The sequence below is a fragment of the Mauremys reevesii genome, linkage group 14, assembly GCF_016161935.1.
Source record: "Mauremys reevesii isolate NIE-2019 linkage group 14, ASM1616193v1, whole genome shotgun sequence".
NCBI classification, from domain to species: domain Eukaryota; kingdom Metazoa; phylum Chordata; order Testudines; family Geoemydidae; genus Mauremys; species Mauremys reevesii.
Window position 1 is genome coordinate 15,371,835 of NC_052636.1, and position 15,498 is coordinate 15,387,332.

Below are 15,498 nucleotides of genomic sequence, written 5' to 3' on the forward strand. Positions count from 1 at the left end.
CTCACGCGCAGGGGGAACCCAGGCGTCCTGACACACCCAGACACACGCAGGGGGAACCCAGGCGTCCTGACACACGGGCTCACACGCAGGGGGAACCCAGGCGTCCTGACACACGGGCTCCCACGCAGGGGGAACCCAGGCGTCCTGACACACGGGCTCCCACGCAGGGGGAACCCAGGCGTCCTGACACACGGGCTCCCACGCAGGGGGAACCCAGGCGTCCTGACACACGGGCTCCCACGCAGGGGGAACCCAGGCGTCCTGACACACGGGCTCCCACGCAGGGGGAACCCAGGCGTGATGACACACCCAAACGCACAGAGCGGGAATCCAGGCGTCCTGACACACACACACCCTAGCAGGGCTAGGAGGGGTGAATCTCAGACCCTGCCCTCCCTGGGAGGGCCCCCAGCAGCTCTCCCCACCCCCACCGGATGGGGGCAGCTATGGGCTGAGGGGGTACTCTGCCCCCCCCCCCCGGTGGCACAGGCGGTAGGGGGTGGACCCTGCCCCCCCCAGAGCCCCACCCTCGCAGCCTGGCCAACACCATCCCCTGCCCCAGGCCAAACCCCTCCCCGTGGCCTGGCCCGGCCTTGGCGGCGCACTGCATTGTGGGTATCCTCCATGGCCGAGCGCAGCGCGGAGCAGCCCCCAGGCTGCTCCACCAGGGAATGCCCCGCCCCAAGCAGGGCCAGGGGGCGGGGGCGGGGCCGGGGCCCGGTTACCAGAAGCAGGGCCTGTTCCTGCAGTAGCTGCTGCTGGAGGATTTCTAGCTGCCTCTGCTCCTCCTCTAACTTGTGCCTGATATACTCCTGGAGAGGGACGGACAGACAGACAGAGAGACAGTCACAGAGCAGGGGCCCGGGGCCCCGGAGACGAGAGCAGGAGGGGGAGGGAGCCCCGCCAGCCGGGGGGCCAGGGGAGATCTCAACCCGTGTGCTGACCCCGGGGGGGGAGGAGAGAGGCTCCAAGTTCACAAGAGCAGAAGTAGGAATAGAAGAGAACCCAGGCGTCCTGGCTCCCAACCCCCTGCTCTAACCGCTAGACCCCACTCCCCTCCCAGAGCTGGGGAGAGAACCCAGGCGTCCGGGCTCCCAACCCCCTGCTCTAACCGCTAGACCCCACTCCCCTCCCAGAGCCGGGGAGAGAACCCAGGAGTCCTGGCTCCCAGCCCCCCCTGCTCTGACCCACCAGCCCCCACTCCCCTCCCAGAGCCGGGGAGAGAACCCAGGCGTCCGGGCTCCCAGCCCCCCCACTGTAACCACTAGCCCCCGCTCCGCTCCTGAGACTCAGTGCACTGCTAGGCCCCCCCCATGAGCTGGCTCGGACGAGGGGGAAGGTGGGTGCCAGGCAGCCGAGTCCCTGGGGTGACGGGCTCCCCAGGATGCGGCGGCGGCGGCAGGGAGTCCCCAGGGGCGCAGCCCCCTGGCCCCGCCCCCCAAGCCCCATGGCGGGAGCTGGGGCTGAGCAAGGCCGGTACCTGCTCGCGCTCAGCCTGCCTCCGCTCCTCCTCCCGCCGCAGCACCTGCATGTCCTCCAGCCGCCGCTGCTCCTTCTCCTGCAGCTTCCGCTGCTCCCGCTCCCGCCGCTGCTGCTGTGGGGGGAGGGAGCCAGCGGGGCAGGTGGAACCGGGCCTGGGCTGGGGGGTGGGGGGCCTGGCTCCAGCCCCCTGCTCTACCCCCCAGCCCCACACTCCCCTCCCAGAGCCGGGGAGAGAACCCAGGAGTCCTGGCTCCCAGCCCCCCCTGCTCTAACCCCCCAGCCCCACACTCCTCCCAGAGCCGGGGAGAGAACCCAGGAGTCCTGGTTCCCAGCCCCCCCTGCTCTAACCCACCAGCCCCCACTCCCCTCCCAGCGCCGGGGAGAACCCAGGAGTCCTGGCTCCCAGCCCCCTGCTCTAACCCCAGCCCCCTCCCAGCGCGGGAGAGTCCTGGCTCCCAGCCCCTGCTCTAACCCCCAGCCCCACACTCCTCCCAGCGCCGGGCAGGAGTCCTGGCTCCCAGCCCCCTGCTCTAACCCACCAGCCCCACTCCTCCCAGCGCCGGGAGAACCCAGGAGTCCTGGCTCCCAGCCCCCTGCTCTAACCCACCAGCCCCACTCCTCCCAGCGCCGGGGAGAACCCAGGAGTCCTGGCTCCCAGCCCCCTGCTCTAACCCCCAGCCCCACACTCCTCCCAGCGCCGGGAGAGAACCCAGGAGTCCTGGCTCCCAGCCCCCTGCTCTAACCCCCAGCCCCACTCCTCCCAGCGCCGGGGGGTGAACCCCGGAGTCCTGGCTGCCAGCCCCCCTGCTCGTTCCCCCCAGCCCCACACTCCCCTCCCAGCGCCGGGGGGAGAACCCAGGAGTCCTGGCTCCCAGCCCCCCCTGCTCTAACCCACCAGCCCACACTCCCCTCCCAGCGCCGGGGGGAGAACCCAGGAGTCCTGGCTCCCAGCCCCCCTGCTCTAACCCACCAGCCCCCACTCCCCTCCCAGCGCCGGGGGGAGAACCCAGGAGTCCTGGCTCCCAGCTCCCTCGCTCGGACTGGAGCCCCTCCCCTCCGGTTGCGGGGCGCGGCTGGCTGCGGGGAGGGGGGACCCAGGCGTCCGGGCGGCTCACCTCCTCCACGCGCCGGCGCTCCTCCTTCTGCTCCTCGATGCGGCGCTGGCGCTCGTGCAGCAGCTGTTTGATGTGGGCCTCGGAGTCGCGGTGCTGGGCCGCCAGCTGCTGCTGGTGCTTCAGCGCCGCCTCCGAGTGGCTCTTGTTCTCCTGCTGCAGGCGCAGGAACTCGCGCCGCAGCGTCGACTCGCCCGGCACGTTCATGATGGAGCTGGGGGGCGGGGGGGGTGTCACGGCACGGCACGGCACGGCCTCGCCCAACGCAGCCCTGCCAGCCCCCGGCCCGCCCCACCAACGCAGCCCGCCCACAGCCCGCCCCGCCAACACAGCCCGCCCCAGCCTCGGCCCGCCCCGCCAACGCAGCCACGGCCCAGCAAAGCCCCGCCAACGCAGCCCCACCCACAGCCCCTCGGCCCCGCCCCACCAACGCAGCCCCACCCACAGCCCCGCCTGCCAACGCAGCCCGCCCCGCCAACGCAGCCGCGCAGCCCCGCCCCAACGCAGCCCCACCCCAGCCCTCGGCCCCGCCCCACCAACGCAGCCACGCCCACAGCCCTCGGCCCTGCCCCAGCACAGGCCCGCCCCAGCCCAGGCCCCGCCCCACCAATGCAGCCCCGCCCACCACCTCGGCCCCGCCTCCAACGCAGCCCCGCCCACAGACCCTCGGCCCCGCCCCGCAGTCCCACCCCCATGCTCCTTCACAGCCACAGCCCCGCCCCTATATAGTCAGGGCCCCGCCCACAGGCTCCCCAAACACGTGGCCCCGCTGTGGTGCCCCACAGCCTCACCCACACAGCAGTGCCCTGCCAGCCTGGCCCCACTCATCTGCCTCGTGTCCACAGCCCCACACCCAATGCCCAGGCAGTCCTGCCCCATGCCAGCCCACATGGCCCCATCCCATGTATCACCTCCCTGGCAGCCATCAGCCCCCCACAGGAGCCCTTCCCCCATACCCAGCCCATGCGGCTCCACCCCATAGCCCTGAGTTCAGGCCCAACAACCGGGCCGCGCTGCCCCGGCTCATACACCCCAGGCGCCTCCCGCCCGTCCCGTACCTGGGCTCCCCTTCCTCCCCGTGGCTGTCGTCCTCCTCCTCGCTGCCGCTGTACTCGTACTCCGTCTCGTCTGGGGGGCAAGAGACCCCGTTACACGGCGACGGGACGGGGGGGGCTGGCACCCCACTCCCCCCGCTGCTGAGCCGGCCAGGCCCCGCCCCACTGTCCGCCCCCCTGAGCCAGCCAGGCCCAGCCCCACTCCCTGCCCCCCTGAGCGGGCCAGGCCCCGCCCCACTGCCCGCCCCCCGCCAGGCCAGTCCCCACCCTGGGGGCCCCCCTGAGCCAGCCAGTCCCGCCCTGGGGCCGGGGCCCAGAGGACAGGCCCTGCCCCATTCCCTGCCCCTGAGCCAGCCAGTCCCTGCCCTGGGGCCGGGTGGGAGCCGTGCCCCAGAGCGGGGGCCCCCCCCTCTTCCCCCCCCCCAGCCAGCAGCAGCCCCCCTCGCAGCGCCCCAGAGGACAGGCCCCTGCCCCATTCCCTGCCCCCCTGAGCCAGCCAGTCCCCGCCCTGGGGCCGGGAGCCGTGCCCCCAGGCGCCCCAGAGGACAGGCCCCTGCCCCATTCCCAGCCCCTGAGCCAGCCAGTCCCGCCCTGGGGCCGGGGCAGCCGGCGCCCAGAGGACAGGCCCAGCCCCACTCCCTGCCCCCCTGAGCCAGCCAGTCCCCGCCCTGGGGCTGGGTGGGAGCCGGCGCCCCCTAGAGGGGACAGGCCCCTGCCCCATTCCCCGTCCCCCTGAGCCGGCCAGTCCCCGCCCTGGGGCCGGGTGGGAGCCGGCGCCCCCCAGAGGGGCCAGGCCCCGTCCCGCCCCACTCACCCTTCTCTCCTCTCTTCTTGCGGGAGCGGTCGATGTGGTCCTTGAGCTGGATGCGGACCTGGCGCTCCGTGGGCTGGTCGCGGATGAAGGGATATTTCAGCAGCTGCTCCGTGGGTGGGCGGCTCATGTAGGCTTTGATCAGGCAGGTGTCTATGAAGTCGATGAATTTCTTGGACCTGGGGGAAGGGGGCGGACACGGGGTGAGCACCACGCTCGGCGGCTGGGGCCCGAGGGGCCCGCGATGCTCGTCCGCAGCCACAGTCGGAGCCAGGTCCTGGCTACACCCCTCGGGGATCCCGGCCCAGCGACCCCGCGCTGGGGGGGGGGAGGAGAGCCGGGGCCAGCGACCCCGCGCTGGGATCGGGCCCAGCGACCCGCGCTGGGAACCGGGCCCAGCGACCCAGCGCTGGGGATCTGGGCCCAGCGACCGCGCTGGGGATCCGGGCCCAGCGACCCGCGCTGGGAGGGAGCAGGCCAGCGACCCGCTGGGGCGGATCTGGGCCAGCGACCCGCGCTGGGGAACCGGCAGCGCCCCCCGCCGGGCTCTGGCTAGCCGGTGCGGGTGGTAGGACGAGGCGCTGGGGGGGCTCGGGCTGGCGGTGCGGGCGGCAGGACGAGGCGCTGGGAGCGGGCTCTGGCTGGCGGTGCGAGCGGCAGGGCAGGCGCTGGGAGCGGGCTCTGGCTGGCGGTGCGGGCGGCAGGGCGGCGCTGGGGAGCCGGGCTCTGGCTGGCGGTGCGGGCGGCGGGGCGAGCGCTGGGAGCCGGGCTCTGGCTAGGCGGTGCGGGCGGCGGGACGAGGCGCTGGGGGGGGAGCCGGGCTCTGGCTAGGCGGTGTGGGCGGCGGGCAGCGCTGGGAGCCGGGCTCTGGCTGGCGGTGCGGGCGGCGGGACGGCGCTGGGGCGGATCTGGCTAGCGGTGCGGCGGCGCGGGGCAGCGCTGGGAGCCGGGCTCTGGCTAGGCGGTGTGGCGGCGGGGCAGCGCTGGGAGCCGGGCTCTGGCTAGGCGGTGCGGGCGGCGGGACGAGGCGCTGGGGGGGGAGCCGGGCTCTGGCTAGCCGGTGCGGGTGGTAGGACGAGGCGCTGGGGGGCGGATCTGGGCCCAGCGCCCCCCGCCGGGCTCTGGCTAGCCGGTGCGGGTGGTAGGACGAGGCGCTGGGCTTGCTGCGGCACGTACCATTTCTTGGACTTGAGCTTTGGCGGTGGGTTGCGGGGGATGAGGAACAGCGCTCGCATCGGGTGCATGTCGCACAGAGCTGGGGAGAGAGACCCGGTCACACGGGGGCTGCACCCCCCACCAGCCCCAGGGTCCCCTCAGCATGTCCTGCCCCATGCCCACAACGGCCACGGCCCCACGCAGATCCTTATACCCCCCAGCCCTAGTGCGGATCAACCCAGGAGTCCTGGCTCCCAGCCCCCTGCTCTGACCACCAGCCCCCACTCCCCTCCCAGAGCCGGGGAGAGAACCCAGGAGTCCTGGCTCCCAGCCCCCCTGCTCTGACCACCAGCCCCCACTCCCCTCCCAGAGCCGGGGAGAGAACCCAGGAGTCCTGGCTCCCAGCCCCCCTGCTCTAACCCACCAGCCCCCACTCCCCTCCCAGAGCCGGGGAGAGAACCCAGGAGTCCTGTCTCCCAGCCCCCCCTGCCCTCCCAGAGCCGGGGACGGGACCCAGGAGAGCTAGCGGCTCCCCGTCTCCCCCCAGGTTTCAAGCCCCACAAGGGGGGTCCGTGGCTGATCCGGGCGTAGCAGAGCCTGGCACTTACGTGGTGCTCCCTCGGCCATCTCGATAGCTGTGATGCCCAGGGACCAGATGTCGCTCTGCAGAGAGAAAGGGCGGACGGGTTGGGAGTGGGGATCTCCCTGCACCCCCATGGCTCCGAGCTGCGGCTGGGGAGGGGGTGGGCAGCACCTTTGCCCGTGGGGGGACGGGGCTGTGAGGGAGCCAGAGGCCAGAGTCGGGGGTACCCAGGGGCATCGGAGTGTGTCTGTGGGGACCAGGGTGGGGGGAGTCTAGGGAGATTGGGTTGGGAGAGACTGGGTGTGAGTAACCCAGGTGATCAAAGGCTGTGTGTGGGTGGGGATGGGGGTGGGAGTGGGTTGGGACGACTGGGATACAAAGAATCCAGAGGGGGTCGGAACTGGGGGAGAAACCGGGGGATCAGAGTGGGGGGAGGACACTGGGGCGATGGGGGGTCGCAGAGGGGTTCAGATGTGGGGAACAGGGGGATCAGAGTGGGGAAGACACTGGGGATGGGGGTCGCAGAGGGGTTCAGATGTGGGGAACAGGGGGATCGGAGTGGGGGTCCCAGGGGGGCTGGGATGTGGGGAACAGGGGGATCAGAGTGGGGGGAAGACACTGGGGGGATGGGGGGTCGCAGAGGGGTTCAGATGTGGGGAACAGGGGGATCAGAGTGGGGGGAAGACACTGGGGATGGGATCGCAGAGGGGCTGGGATGTGGGGAACCAGGGGGATCAGAGTGGGGGGAAGACACTGGGGGGTTGTCAGGGGTCCCGTGGGTCCCTCCCCTACGCTGTGTCCCCTGCACGCCCTGGCCAAGGGCGGGGCGTAGGGACGGGTGACAGGACTCGCTGGCGCTACAAGGATTCAGTAGGTCCCGGGGGTCACCCCCTGGCTCTGATCTCCCGGGGGTCAGGGGGAATCCCCGGGCCAGCCAGCGGAGGCCCCCCAGGCCCGGCGAGAGGACAGGCGCGCCCCAGGGCCGAGATCTGTCGCTCCACAGCCCCGTCTCCGTGGGGAGCAGGGCAGGGTCAGTGGGGGGCGGGGCGGCGCTGACCCGAATGGGGCTGGATCTCCCCGAAGCCAGGCAGGGCACCCTGGAGCGGCTGGGCCCAGGTGTCCGGGATCCCAAGGCCAGGCCGCCCCTCCTCCCCGTGGGGCAGGGATCCCCCCAAGCCATGGGGCCTGCCCTACCCTGTAGTCGTAGGTGGCGTCGGGGTTCTCGTCACAGGCGATCACCTCGGGGGCCATCCAGTAGGGGGTGCCGATGAAGGTGTTCCTGCGCCCCACCGTCCGGTCCAGCTGGGCGCTCACCCCGAAATCCACTGGGGAGGGAGGAGACGCAGCCGTCAGCACGCGTAGCTCCCCCCACCCCCCAGGGAGGGAGTGGCCTGGCCACCCTTCCTTCCCCAGCCAGACGCTCCCCCCTCGGGGCGCAGGCTCTCTGTAGACTCAGGCAGCGCCCGGCGCCAGTCCCATCCCCCCACCCTCGGGGCGCCCCTGTGCCAGTCCCATCCACCCCCCCGGAGTGCCCCTGTGCCAGTCCCGTCCCCCCCTCGGGGCGCCCCTGTGCCAGTCCCGTCCCCACCCCCGGAGTGCCCCTGTGCCAGTCCCACCCCACCCCCCGCGGGAGCGCCCCTGTGCCAGTCCCATCCCCGCTCGGAGTGCTGGGCTCAGGCTTTCTGCAGACTCAGGCAGTGCCCGGTGCCAGTCCCGTCCCCCCCTCGGAGCGCCGGGCTCAGGCTCTCTGCAGACTCAGGCAGCGCCCGGTGCCAGTCCTGTCCCCCTCGGCGCGCCGGGCTCAGGCTCTCTGCAGACTCAGGCAGCACCCGGTGCCCGTCCCATCCCCCCCCTCGGGGCGCCCCGTGCCAGTCCCATCCCCCCGCTCGGAGCGCGGGGCTCAGGCTCTCTGCAGACTCAGGCAGCGCCCGGCGCCAGTCCCATCCCCCCCCCTCGGGGCGCCCCGGTGCCAGTCCCATCCCCACCCCCGGAGCGCCCCTGTGCCAGTCCCGTCCCCCCCTCGGCGCGCCGGGCTCAGGCTCTCTGCAGACTCAGGCAGGGAGAAGTGGCCCATTATAAACCAGGCCAGGAGATAATCTCTTCCATGGGTAGCTGGTGGAACTCCCTGCCACAGGGAGGATTCGAATCAGGACTGATGCTTCTATGGGCCGCTGGAGAGAGGAGTGAGCGGCAGGGCCGGGGATGGAACCCAGGCGTCCGGGGCGAGGGCCCCTTCAGCAGGAAGGGGGCGTCTGGGCGCTGCCCCCACTTACCCAGCTTGACCTCGGCGTTCTCCGTCAGCAGCACGTTCTGCCCCTTGATGTCCCGGTGGATCACCTTGTGGGCGTGCAGGTGAGCCAGGCCCTAGGGGGCAGGGAAAGGCCGGCTGGGACCCAGTCACAGGAACCCAGGAGTCCTGGCTCCCAGCCCGCCCTGCTCTAACCACCGGCCCCCACTCCCCTCCCAGAGCCAGGGAGAGAACCCAGGAGTCCTGGCTCCCAGCCCCCCCTGCTCTAACCACCAGCCCCCAATCCCCTCCCAGAGCCGGGGAGAGAACCCAGGAGTCCTGGCTCCCAGGCCCCCCTGCTCTGACCCACCAGCCCCACTCCTCCCAGAGACGGGGAGAGAACCCAGGAGTCCTGGCTCCCAGGCCCCCCTGCTCTGACCCACCAGCCCCCACTCCTCTCCCAGAGCTGGGGAGAGAACCCAGGAGTCCTGGCCCCCGGCCCCCCTGCTGTATCCCCCAGCCCCCAGCGGAGAACCCAGGAGTCCTGGCCCCGGCCCCCTGCCGTAACCCCAGCGGAGAACCCAGGAGTCCTGGCCCCCGGCCCCCCAGCCGTAACCCCCAGCCCCCAGCCGAGAACCCAGGAGTCCTGGCCCCCGGCCCCCCTGCCGTATCCCCCAGCCCCCAGCCGAGAACCCAGGAGTCCTGGCCCCCGGCGGTGGGGCGCGGAGGCAGGCCCGCGTACCCGCAGGATCTCCCGGCAGACGTAGGCGATGCAGTCCTCCTTCAGCGCGTTGCCCTTGGTGTTCTTCACCAGGTCCGTGACGGAGCCGGCGCCGCAGAACTCCATCACCAGCTGGGGGGAGCACAGAGTTACCGGCCCGGCCTGGCGGCCCCACGGCGCGTGGAGGGGAGAGGTGGCCACAGGAGCCCAGTGCGGCACAGCGCCCGAGCTCGGGGCCGCGCCGCGCCAGGCGCTGCACGGAGCCACAGAGCTTGTCTGGGAGAGGCCAGCCCCTGCTCTGAGCCCGGGTGCCAGCAGGCCGAGCAGCGGGCCCCGGCAGCCAGGCGAGCCGAGGGGCTGCCCGCCCCGCCCCGCCCCGCGCCCCGCCCCTCGCCCCGCCCGCCCCACGCACCCACAGCTGGTCGTCGTTCCCGGGCGGGCTCTTCTTGATGAAGGCGCCGTAGTAGGTGGCGATGTTGCGGTGGTGGGAGTATTTCTTCAGCATGTTGATCTCCTGCTTGATTTCCTCCTCCTCGTCCTGGCGGGGCGGGACGGACCTGGGTTACGGGGAGCCCCCCACACTGGGCTCCCCCACCCCCAGCTCTGGGGTGCCCTCACTCCCGACCCGCAGCCCCTGCTAGCCCAGCTCGGGAGCGGTGTGCCCAGGTGCAGAGGGGGGGTGCCAGGCCGCTGGGGGGATGGCGAGGAGGCGGGATCAGCGCCCCCGGGTGCAGAGGGGGATGCCAGGCTGTTCGGGGGATGGCGAGGAGGCAGGATTAGCACCCCCGGGTGCAGAGGGGGATGCCAGGCTGTTCGGGGGATGGCGAGGAGGCGGGATTAGCACCCCCGGGGGGAGAGGGGGGATGCCAGGCCGCTGGGGGGATGGCAAGGAGGCGGGATCAGCACCCCCGGGTGCAGAGGGGGATGCCAGGCTGCTGGGGGGGATGGCGAGGAGGCGGGATTAGCGCCCCCCGGAGCAGAGGGGGGTGCAAGGCTGTTCGGGGTTTGGAGAGGGGGGGGGATTAGCGCCCCCGGGGCAGAGGGGGGGTGCCAGGCCGCGGGGGGGATGGCGAGGAGGCGGGAGTAGCGCCCGCGGGGGCGGAGGGGGGTTGCCAGGCCGCTGGGGATGGCGAGGAGGCAGGATCAGCGCCCCCGGGTGCAGAGGGGGGATGCCAGGCCGCTGGGGGGATAGCGAGGAGGCGGGATTAGATCGCCCTGGTGCAGAGGGGGGGTGCCAGGCTGCTGGGGGGATGGCGAGGAGGCGGGATTAGCGCCCCCGGGGGCAGAGGGGGGGTGCCAGGCCGCTGGGGATGGCGAGAGGCGGGATCAGCGCCCGGGTGCAGAGGGGATGCCAGGCCGCTGGGGATGGCGAGAGGCGGGATCAGCGCCCGGGGCAGAGGGGGATGCCAGGCCGCTGGGGATGGCGAGGCGGGATTAGCACCCCGGGGCAGAGGGGATGCCAGGCCGCTGGGGATGGCGAGAGGCGGGATCAGCGCCGGGGCAGAGGGGGTGCCAGGCCGCTGGGGATGGCGGAGGCGGGATCAGCACCCCGGGGGGCAGAGGGGTGCCAGGCCGCTGGGGGGATGGCGAGGAGGCGGGATCAGCCCCGGGGGGCAGAGGGGGGTGCCAGGCCGCTGGGGGGATGGCGAGGAGGCGGGATTAGCACCCCCGGGGGCAGAGGGGGATGCCAGGCCGCTGGGGGGGATGGCGAGGAGGCGGGATCAGCGCCCCTGGGGGCAGAGGGGGGGTGCCAGGCCGCTGGGGGGATGGCGAGGAGGCGGGATCAGCACCCCCGGGTGCAGAGGGGGATGCCAGGCCGCTGGGGGGATGGCGAGAGGCAGGATCAGCGCCCGGGTGCAGAGGGGGATGCCAGGCCGCTGGGGGGATAGCGAGGAGGCGGGATTAGCGCCCCTGGGGCAGAGGGGTGCCAGGCTGCTGGGGATGGCGAGAGGCGGGATTAGCGCCCTGGGGGCAGAGGGGGTGCCAGGCCGCTGGGGATGGCGAGAGGCGGGATCAGCGCCCCGGGTGCAGAGGGGATGCCAGGCCGCTGGGGATGGCGAGAGGCGGGATCAGCGCCCCCGGGTGCAGAGGGGGGATGCCAGGCCGCTGGGGGGATGGCGAGGAGGCGGGATTAGCACCCCCGGGTGCAGAGGGGGGGTGCCAGGCCGCTGGGGGGATGGCGAGGAGGCGGGATCAGCGCCCCCGGGGGCAGAGGGGGATGCCAGGCCGCTGGGGGGGATGGCGAGGAGGCGGGATCAGCGCCCCCGGGGGCAGAGGGGGGGTGCCAGGCCGCTGGGGGGATGGCGAGGAGGCGGGATTAGCACCCCAGGGAGCAGAGGGGGGATGCCAGGCGGCTGGGGATGGCGAGAGGCGGGATCAGCGCCCGGGGCAGAGGGGTGCCAGGCCGCTGGGGATGGCGGAGGCGGGATCAGCACCCCGGGTGCAGAGGGGATGCCAGGCCGCTGGGGATGGCGAGGAGGCGGGATCAGCACCCCTGGGGGCAGAGGGGGGATGCCAAGCTGGTCGGGGGATGGCGAGGAGGCGGGATTAGCGCCCTGGGGGCAGAGGGGGGATGCCAGGCCGCTGGGGGGATGGCGAGGAGGCGGGATTAGCGCCCCCGGGGGCAGAGGGGGGATGCCAGGCTGCTGGGGGGATGGCGAGGAGGCGGGATCAGCGCCCTGGGGCAGAGGGGGTGCCAGGCCGCTGGGGATGGCGAGAGGCGGGATCAGCGCCCCTGGGCAGAGGGGGGATGCCAGGCTGTTCGGGGGATGGCGAGGAGGCGGGATCAGCACCCCTGGGGGCAGAGGGGGGATGCCAGGCCGCTGGGGGGATGGCGAGGAGGCGGGATTAGCGCCCCAGGGGGCAGAGGTGGGGTGGGAGGCCGCTGGGGGGATGGCGAGGAGGCGGGATTAGCGCCCCCGGGGGCAGAGAGGGATGCCAGGCCGCTGGGGGGATGGCGAGGAGGCGGGATTAGCTCCCCCGGGGGCAGAGGGGGATGCCAGGCCGCTGGGGATGGCGAGGAGGCTGGATCAGCGCCCCTGGGGGCAGAGGGGGGGTGCCAGGCCGCTGGGGGGATGGCGAGAGGCGGGATCAGCACCCCGGGGCAGAGGGGGTGCCAGGCCGCTGGGGATGGCGAGAGGCGGGATTAGCACCCCCGGGGGCCGCGGGGGGCTGCCAGGCCGCGGGGGGGATGGCGAGGAGGCGGGATTAGCGCCCCCGGGGGCAGGGGGGATGCCAGGCCGCTGGGGGGATGGCGCGGAGGCGGGATCAGCGCCCCCGGGGGCCGCGGGGGGCGCCCGGCCGCGGGGGGGATGGCGAGGAGGCGGGATCCGCGCCCCCGGGGGCAGAGGGGGATGTCAGGCTGCTGGGGGGATGGCGAGGAGGCGGGATCAGCGCCCCCGGGGGCAGAGGGGGATGCCAGGCTGCTGGGGGGATGGCGAGGAGGCGGGATTAGCACCCCCGGGTGCAGAGGTGGGGTGCCAGGCCGCTGGGGGGATGGCGAGGAGGCGGGATTAGCACCCCCGGGTGCAGAGGGGGATGCCAGGCTGTTCGGGGGATGGCGAGGAGGCGGGATCAGCGCCCCCGGGGGCAGAGGAGCAGGGGGCTCGCTGGAGAGGAGGAGACGGGTTCGACCCAGCAGAGCCCGGCCTGCCCGTGGCAGCAGGGGGCAGATGCCCTCTGGGCCCAGGACTGTCCCCGGCTGGGGACCCACTGGGCCGTGCAGCTGAATCCAGCCACCGCAGCAACGCCCCTCCTGGCTGGCCTGGCAGGAGATGCCCCCCCCCACCCCGTTGGGAGGGCTGCAGAGCCAGTGGGGCGGGGGGGGGGGGAGGCAGGGCACCGCCAGGGCAGCCGCTGCACTGCCAGCCAGGCGAGGTCCCAGGGGCTGACGTTGGGGCGCCCCCACCCCGATCCTCCTCACCTCGGTGACGTCCATGACTTTGATGGCTGCCAGCTGCCCTGTCTTGACATGGCGGCCCTGGGGAGGCAAAGGCGGGGGGGGGCGGGGTCAGCCCGTGAGCACGGTGTGCAGGGGGGTGCAGGGGGGGCTCCGCGGGCGCAGCGCTCGGACCCAGCTCTGGGGGCCTGGCCGGCGGAACTGACCGCCACTGGATCTCCGCGGCAATGGACAGTCCCAGGCTCTGGGGCAGAGCTGACCCTCGGGAGCAGGGGAAATGGCCCCACCCCCCTGCACACCATGGGGCTGGGGTACGGGTGTGATTAACAAGCCCCCTGGAGATTGGGTCCCCGTCCTGCCGGGCGCCGCCCAGGCCGCCCGCCTGCCCCCCGGCTGAGATTGGGCCCGTTGTGCTGGGCTCCACGCACGGTGCTGTACAGTCAGCAGGGGGCGCCAGGCCCTCAGTCACAGGCCCAGCAGAGACGCCCGGCCCCACTCCCCAGAGGGAAGGGAACGTCCTACTCCCCGAGCGAGGGGCGCCAGCACCAGAGACAGACCCCAGGTCTGCCAGCGCCCCCCCCTTCTACTCACCAGCCCCCACTCCCCTCCCGGGTTCCCGAGTCGGGGCTGGTGGGTTAGAGCAGGGGGGGCTGGGAGCCAGGACTCCTGGGTTCTCTCCACGGCTCTGGGAGGGGAGTGGGGGCTGGTGGGTTAGAGCAGGGGGGGCTGGGAGCCAGGACTCCTGGGTTCTCCTCCCGGCTCTGGGAGGGGAGTGGGGGCTGGTGGTTAGAGCAGGGGGGAGCTGGGAGCCCGGACTCCTGGGTTCTCTCCCGGCTCAGGGAGGACGTGGGGGTGGAGAGCCCAGACTCCTGGGTTCTCTCCCGGCTCAGGGAGGACAGGGGGTGGGTGAGCGGCAGCCCGGACTCCTGGGTTCTCTCCCGGCTCAGGGAGGACAGGGAGGGGCAGCCCGGACTCCTGGGTTCTCTCCCGGCTCTGGGAGGGGAGTGGGGGGGCTGGGAGCCAGGACTCCTGGGTTCTCTGCCCGGCTCTGGGAGGGGTGGGGGCTGGGAGCCAGGACTCCTGGGTTCTCTCCCCGGCTCCGGGAGGGGTGGGGGCTGGGAGCCCGGACTCCAGGGTTCTCTCCCCGGCTCCGGGAGGGGTGGGGGCTGGGAGCCCGGACTCCAGGGTTCTCTCCCCGGCTCCGGGAGGGGTGGGGGCTGGGAGCCCGGACTCCTGGGTTCTCTCCCCGGCTCCGGGAGGGGTGGGGGCTGGGAGCCCGGACTCCTGGGTTCTCTGCCCAGCTCCGGGAGGGTAGGGGGGGGCTGGGAGCCAGGCCGGCCGGATGCTAGCGCTGATCTCCCGCAGGATGAATCCCGGAGGAAGGAGGAGCCGGGCTCCAGCCCCAGGCCGGCTGGCTGGCTGAGGACTCCTCACGACCGGCTGCAGGGCCGGCTGGGGGCTCTCGGACGCCCCGGGGGCGAGGGGGATAAAGAGCCCAGGCCTGAGGGGCTGGAGACCCCCTGGGTGGCTCCCCTTGACCCCTGCGCTGCAGAGCCCCCCCCCAGCCCTCTGCCCGCATGGTGCCATGTGCCGGGGGCGTGGGCGGCTGTCGCCTAGCAACCGCCTCCTGCTCCTCTGGGCTGGGGATTGACGGGGTGGGGGGGCGGTGGGAGAAGCCACTTGCCGCTGCCGCGGGGGGGGGGGGGGATCTTCCTTCTCCTGTCTCCAGGGAGCTGCCCCCGCGCCAGCCCGAGCAGGGGAACAGGGGCACTCGCGGCGCAAGGCCGGGGCCGGACGGGCATCTGCCATCCTGGGGGGCCCCGCCCTGCACGCAGGAATCCCACGGCCCGGCCTGGAGCAGCTTTGCTGCAGCACAAGTGGCTGGGCTCGGCGCGCACCCATCCCCCTAGCCTCTGGTCTGCCCCGCGGCAACCAGCCAGGCCCCCGTCGCTCCTTGCGCTGCGTCACGGGCTCCAGATCCGCTGACGAGGCCACCGCGGCGCTGGCAGTGGGGCTGTCCCCTGCCTGGCCCACGGGGAGCCCCTCGAGCTGGCTCAGGGCGCGCGTCTCCCCTTCCCCTGTGCCGTGGGTCACTGCTGGATCAGTGGGGCCCGGGCGCCGGGACCCAGGCCAGCCGAGCCCCCTGCGTCTGACTCAGTGCCCGTCAATGCCAGGCTCCGGTGGGTGCCAGCTCTTCCCGGCCCGTGCTCGGCTGCCCCGGGAGCTCCCTGCACCGGGTTCCTTTCACCGGACGTTGCAGAAAGCAGAGCCGGGGTTTCCATGGGAACGCGGCGCACCGACACAAAGCAGAGCAGGAAGGAAAGCCATTTCCACCCCACATCCAACAGAGGCCCCTGATCTCGGCTGGGGAGTCCACGCGGTGCCCCCAAACCTCCCCAAAGGCCCTTTTTTCCAATCAGTCTCTCAGCGTTTCAGGCCCCGACTGCCGGGTTC

The 15,498-nt window shown here is 73.1% G+C and overlaps 1 protein-coding gene across 1 annotated transcript in view; it reads right to left on the reverse strand.

The window, feature by feature from the left end:
- The window catches only part of MINK1 (misshapen like kinase 1), a 57,042-nt gene that overhangs the window by 18,992 nt on the left and 22,552 nt on the right, over positions 1 to 15,498 (reverse strand). Inside the window, 11 exon segments of the mRNA XM_039499868.1 lie at positions 1,481 to 1,594; positions 2,598 to 2,808; positions 3,653 to 3,722; positions 4,464 to 4,639; positions 5,637 to 5,715; positions 6,224 to 6,278; positions 7,393 to 7,523; positions 8,472 to 8,562; positions 9,168 to 9,278; positions 9,559 to 9,684; positions 13,069 to 13,125. Of these exon segments, the coding sequence (XP_039355802.1) occupies positions 1,481 to 1,594; positions 2,598 to 2,808; positions 3,653 to 3,722; positions 4,464 to 4,639; positions 5,637 to 5,715; positions 6,224 to 6,278; positions 7,393 to 7,523; positions 8,472 to 8,562; positions 9,168 to 9,278; positions 9,559 to 9,684; positions 13,069 to 13,125 (1,221 nt within the window).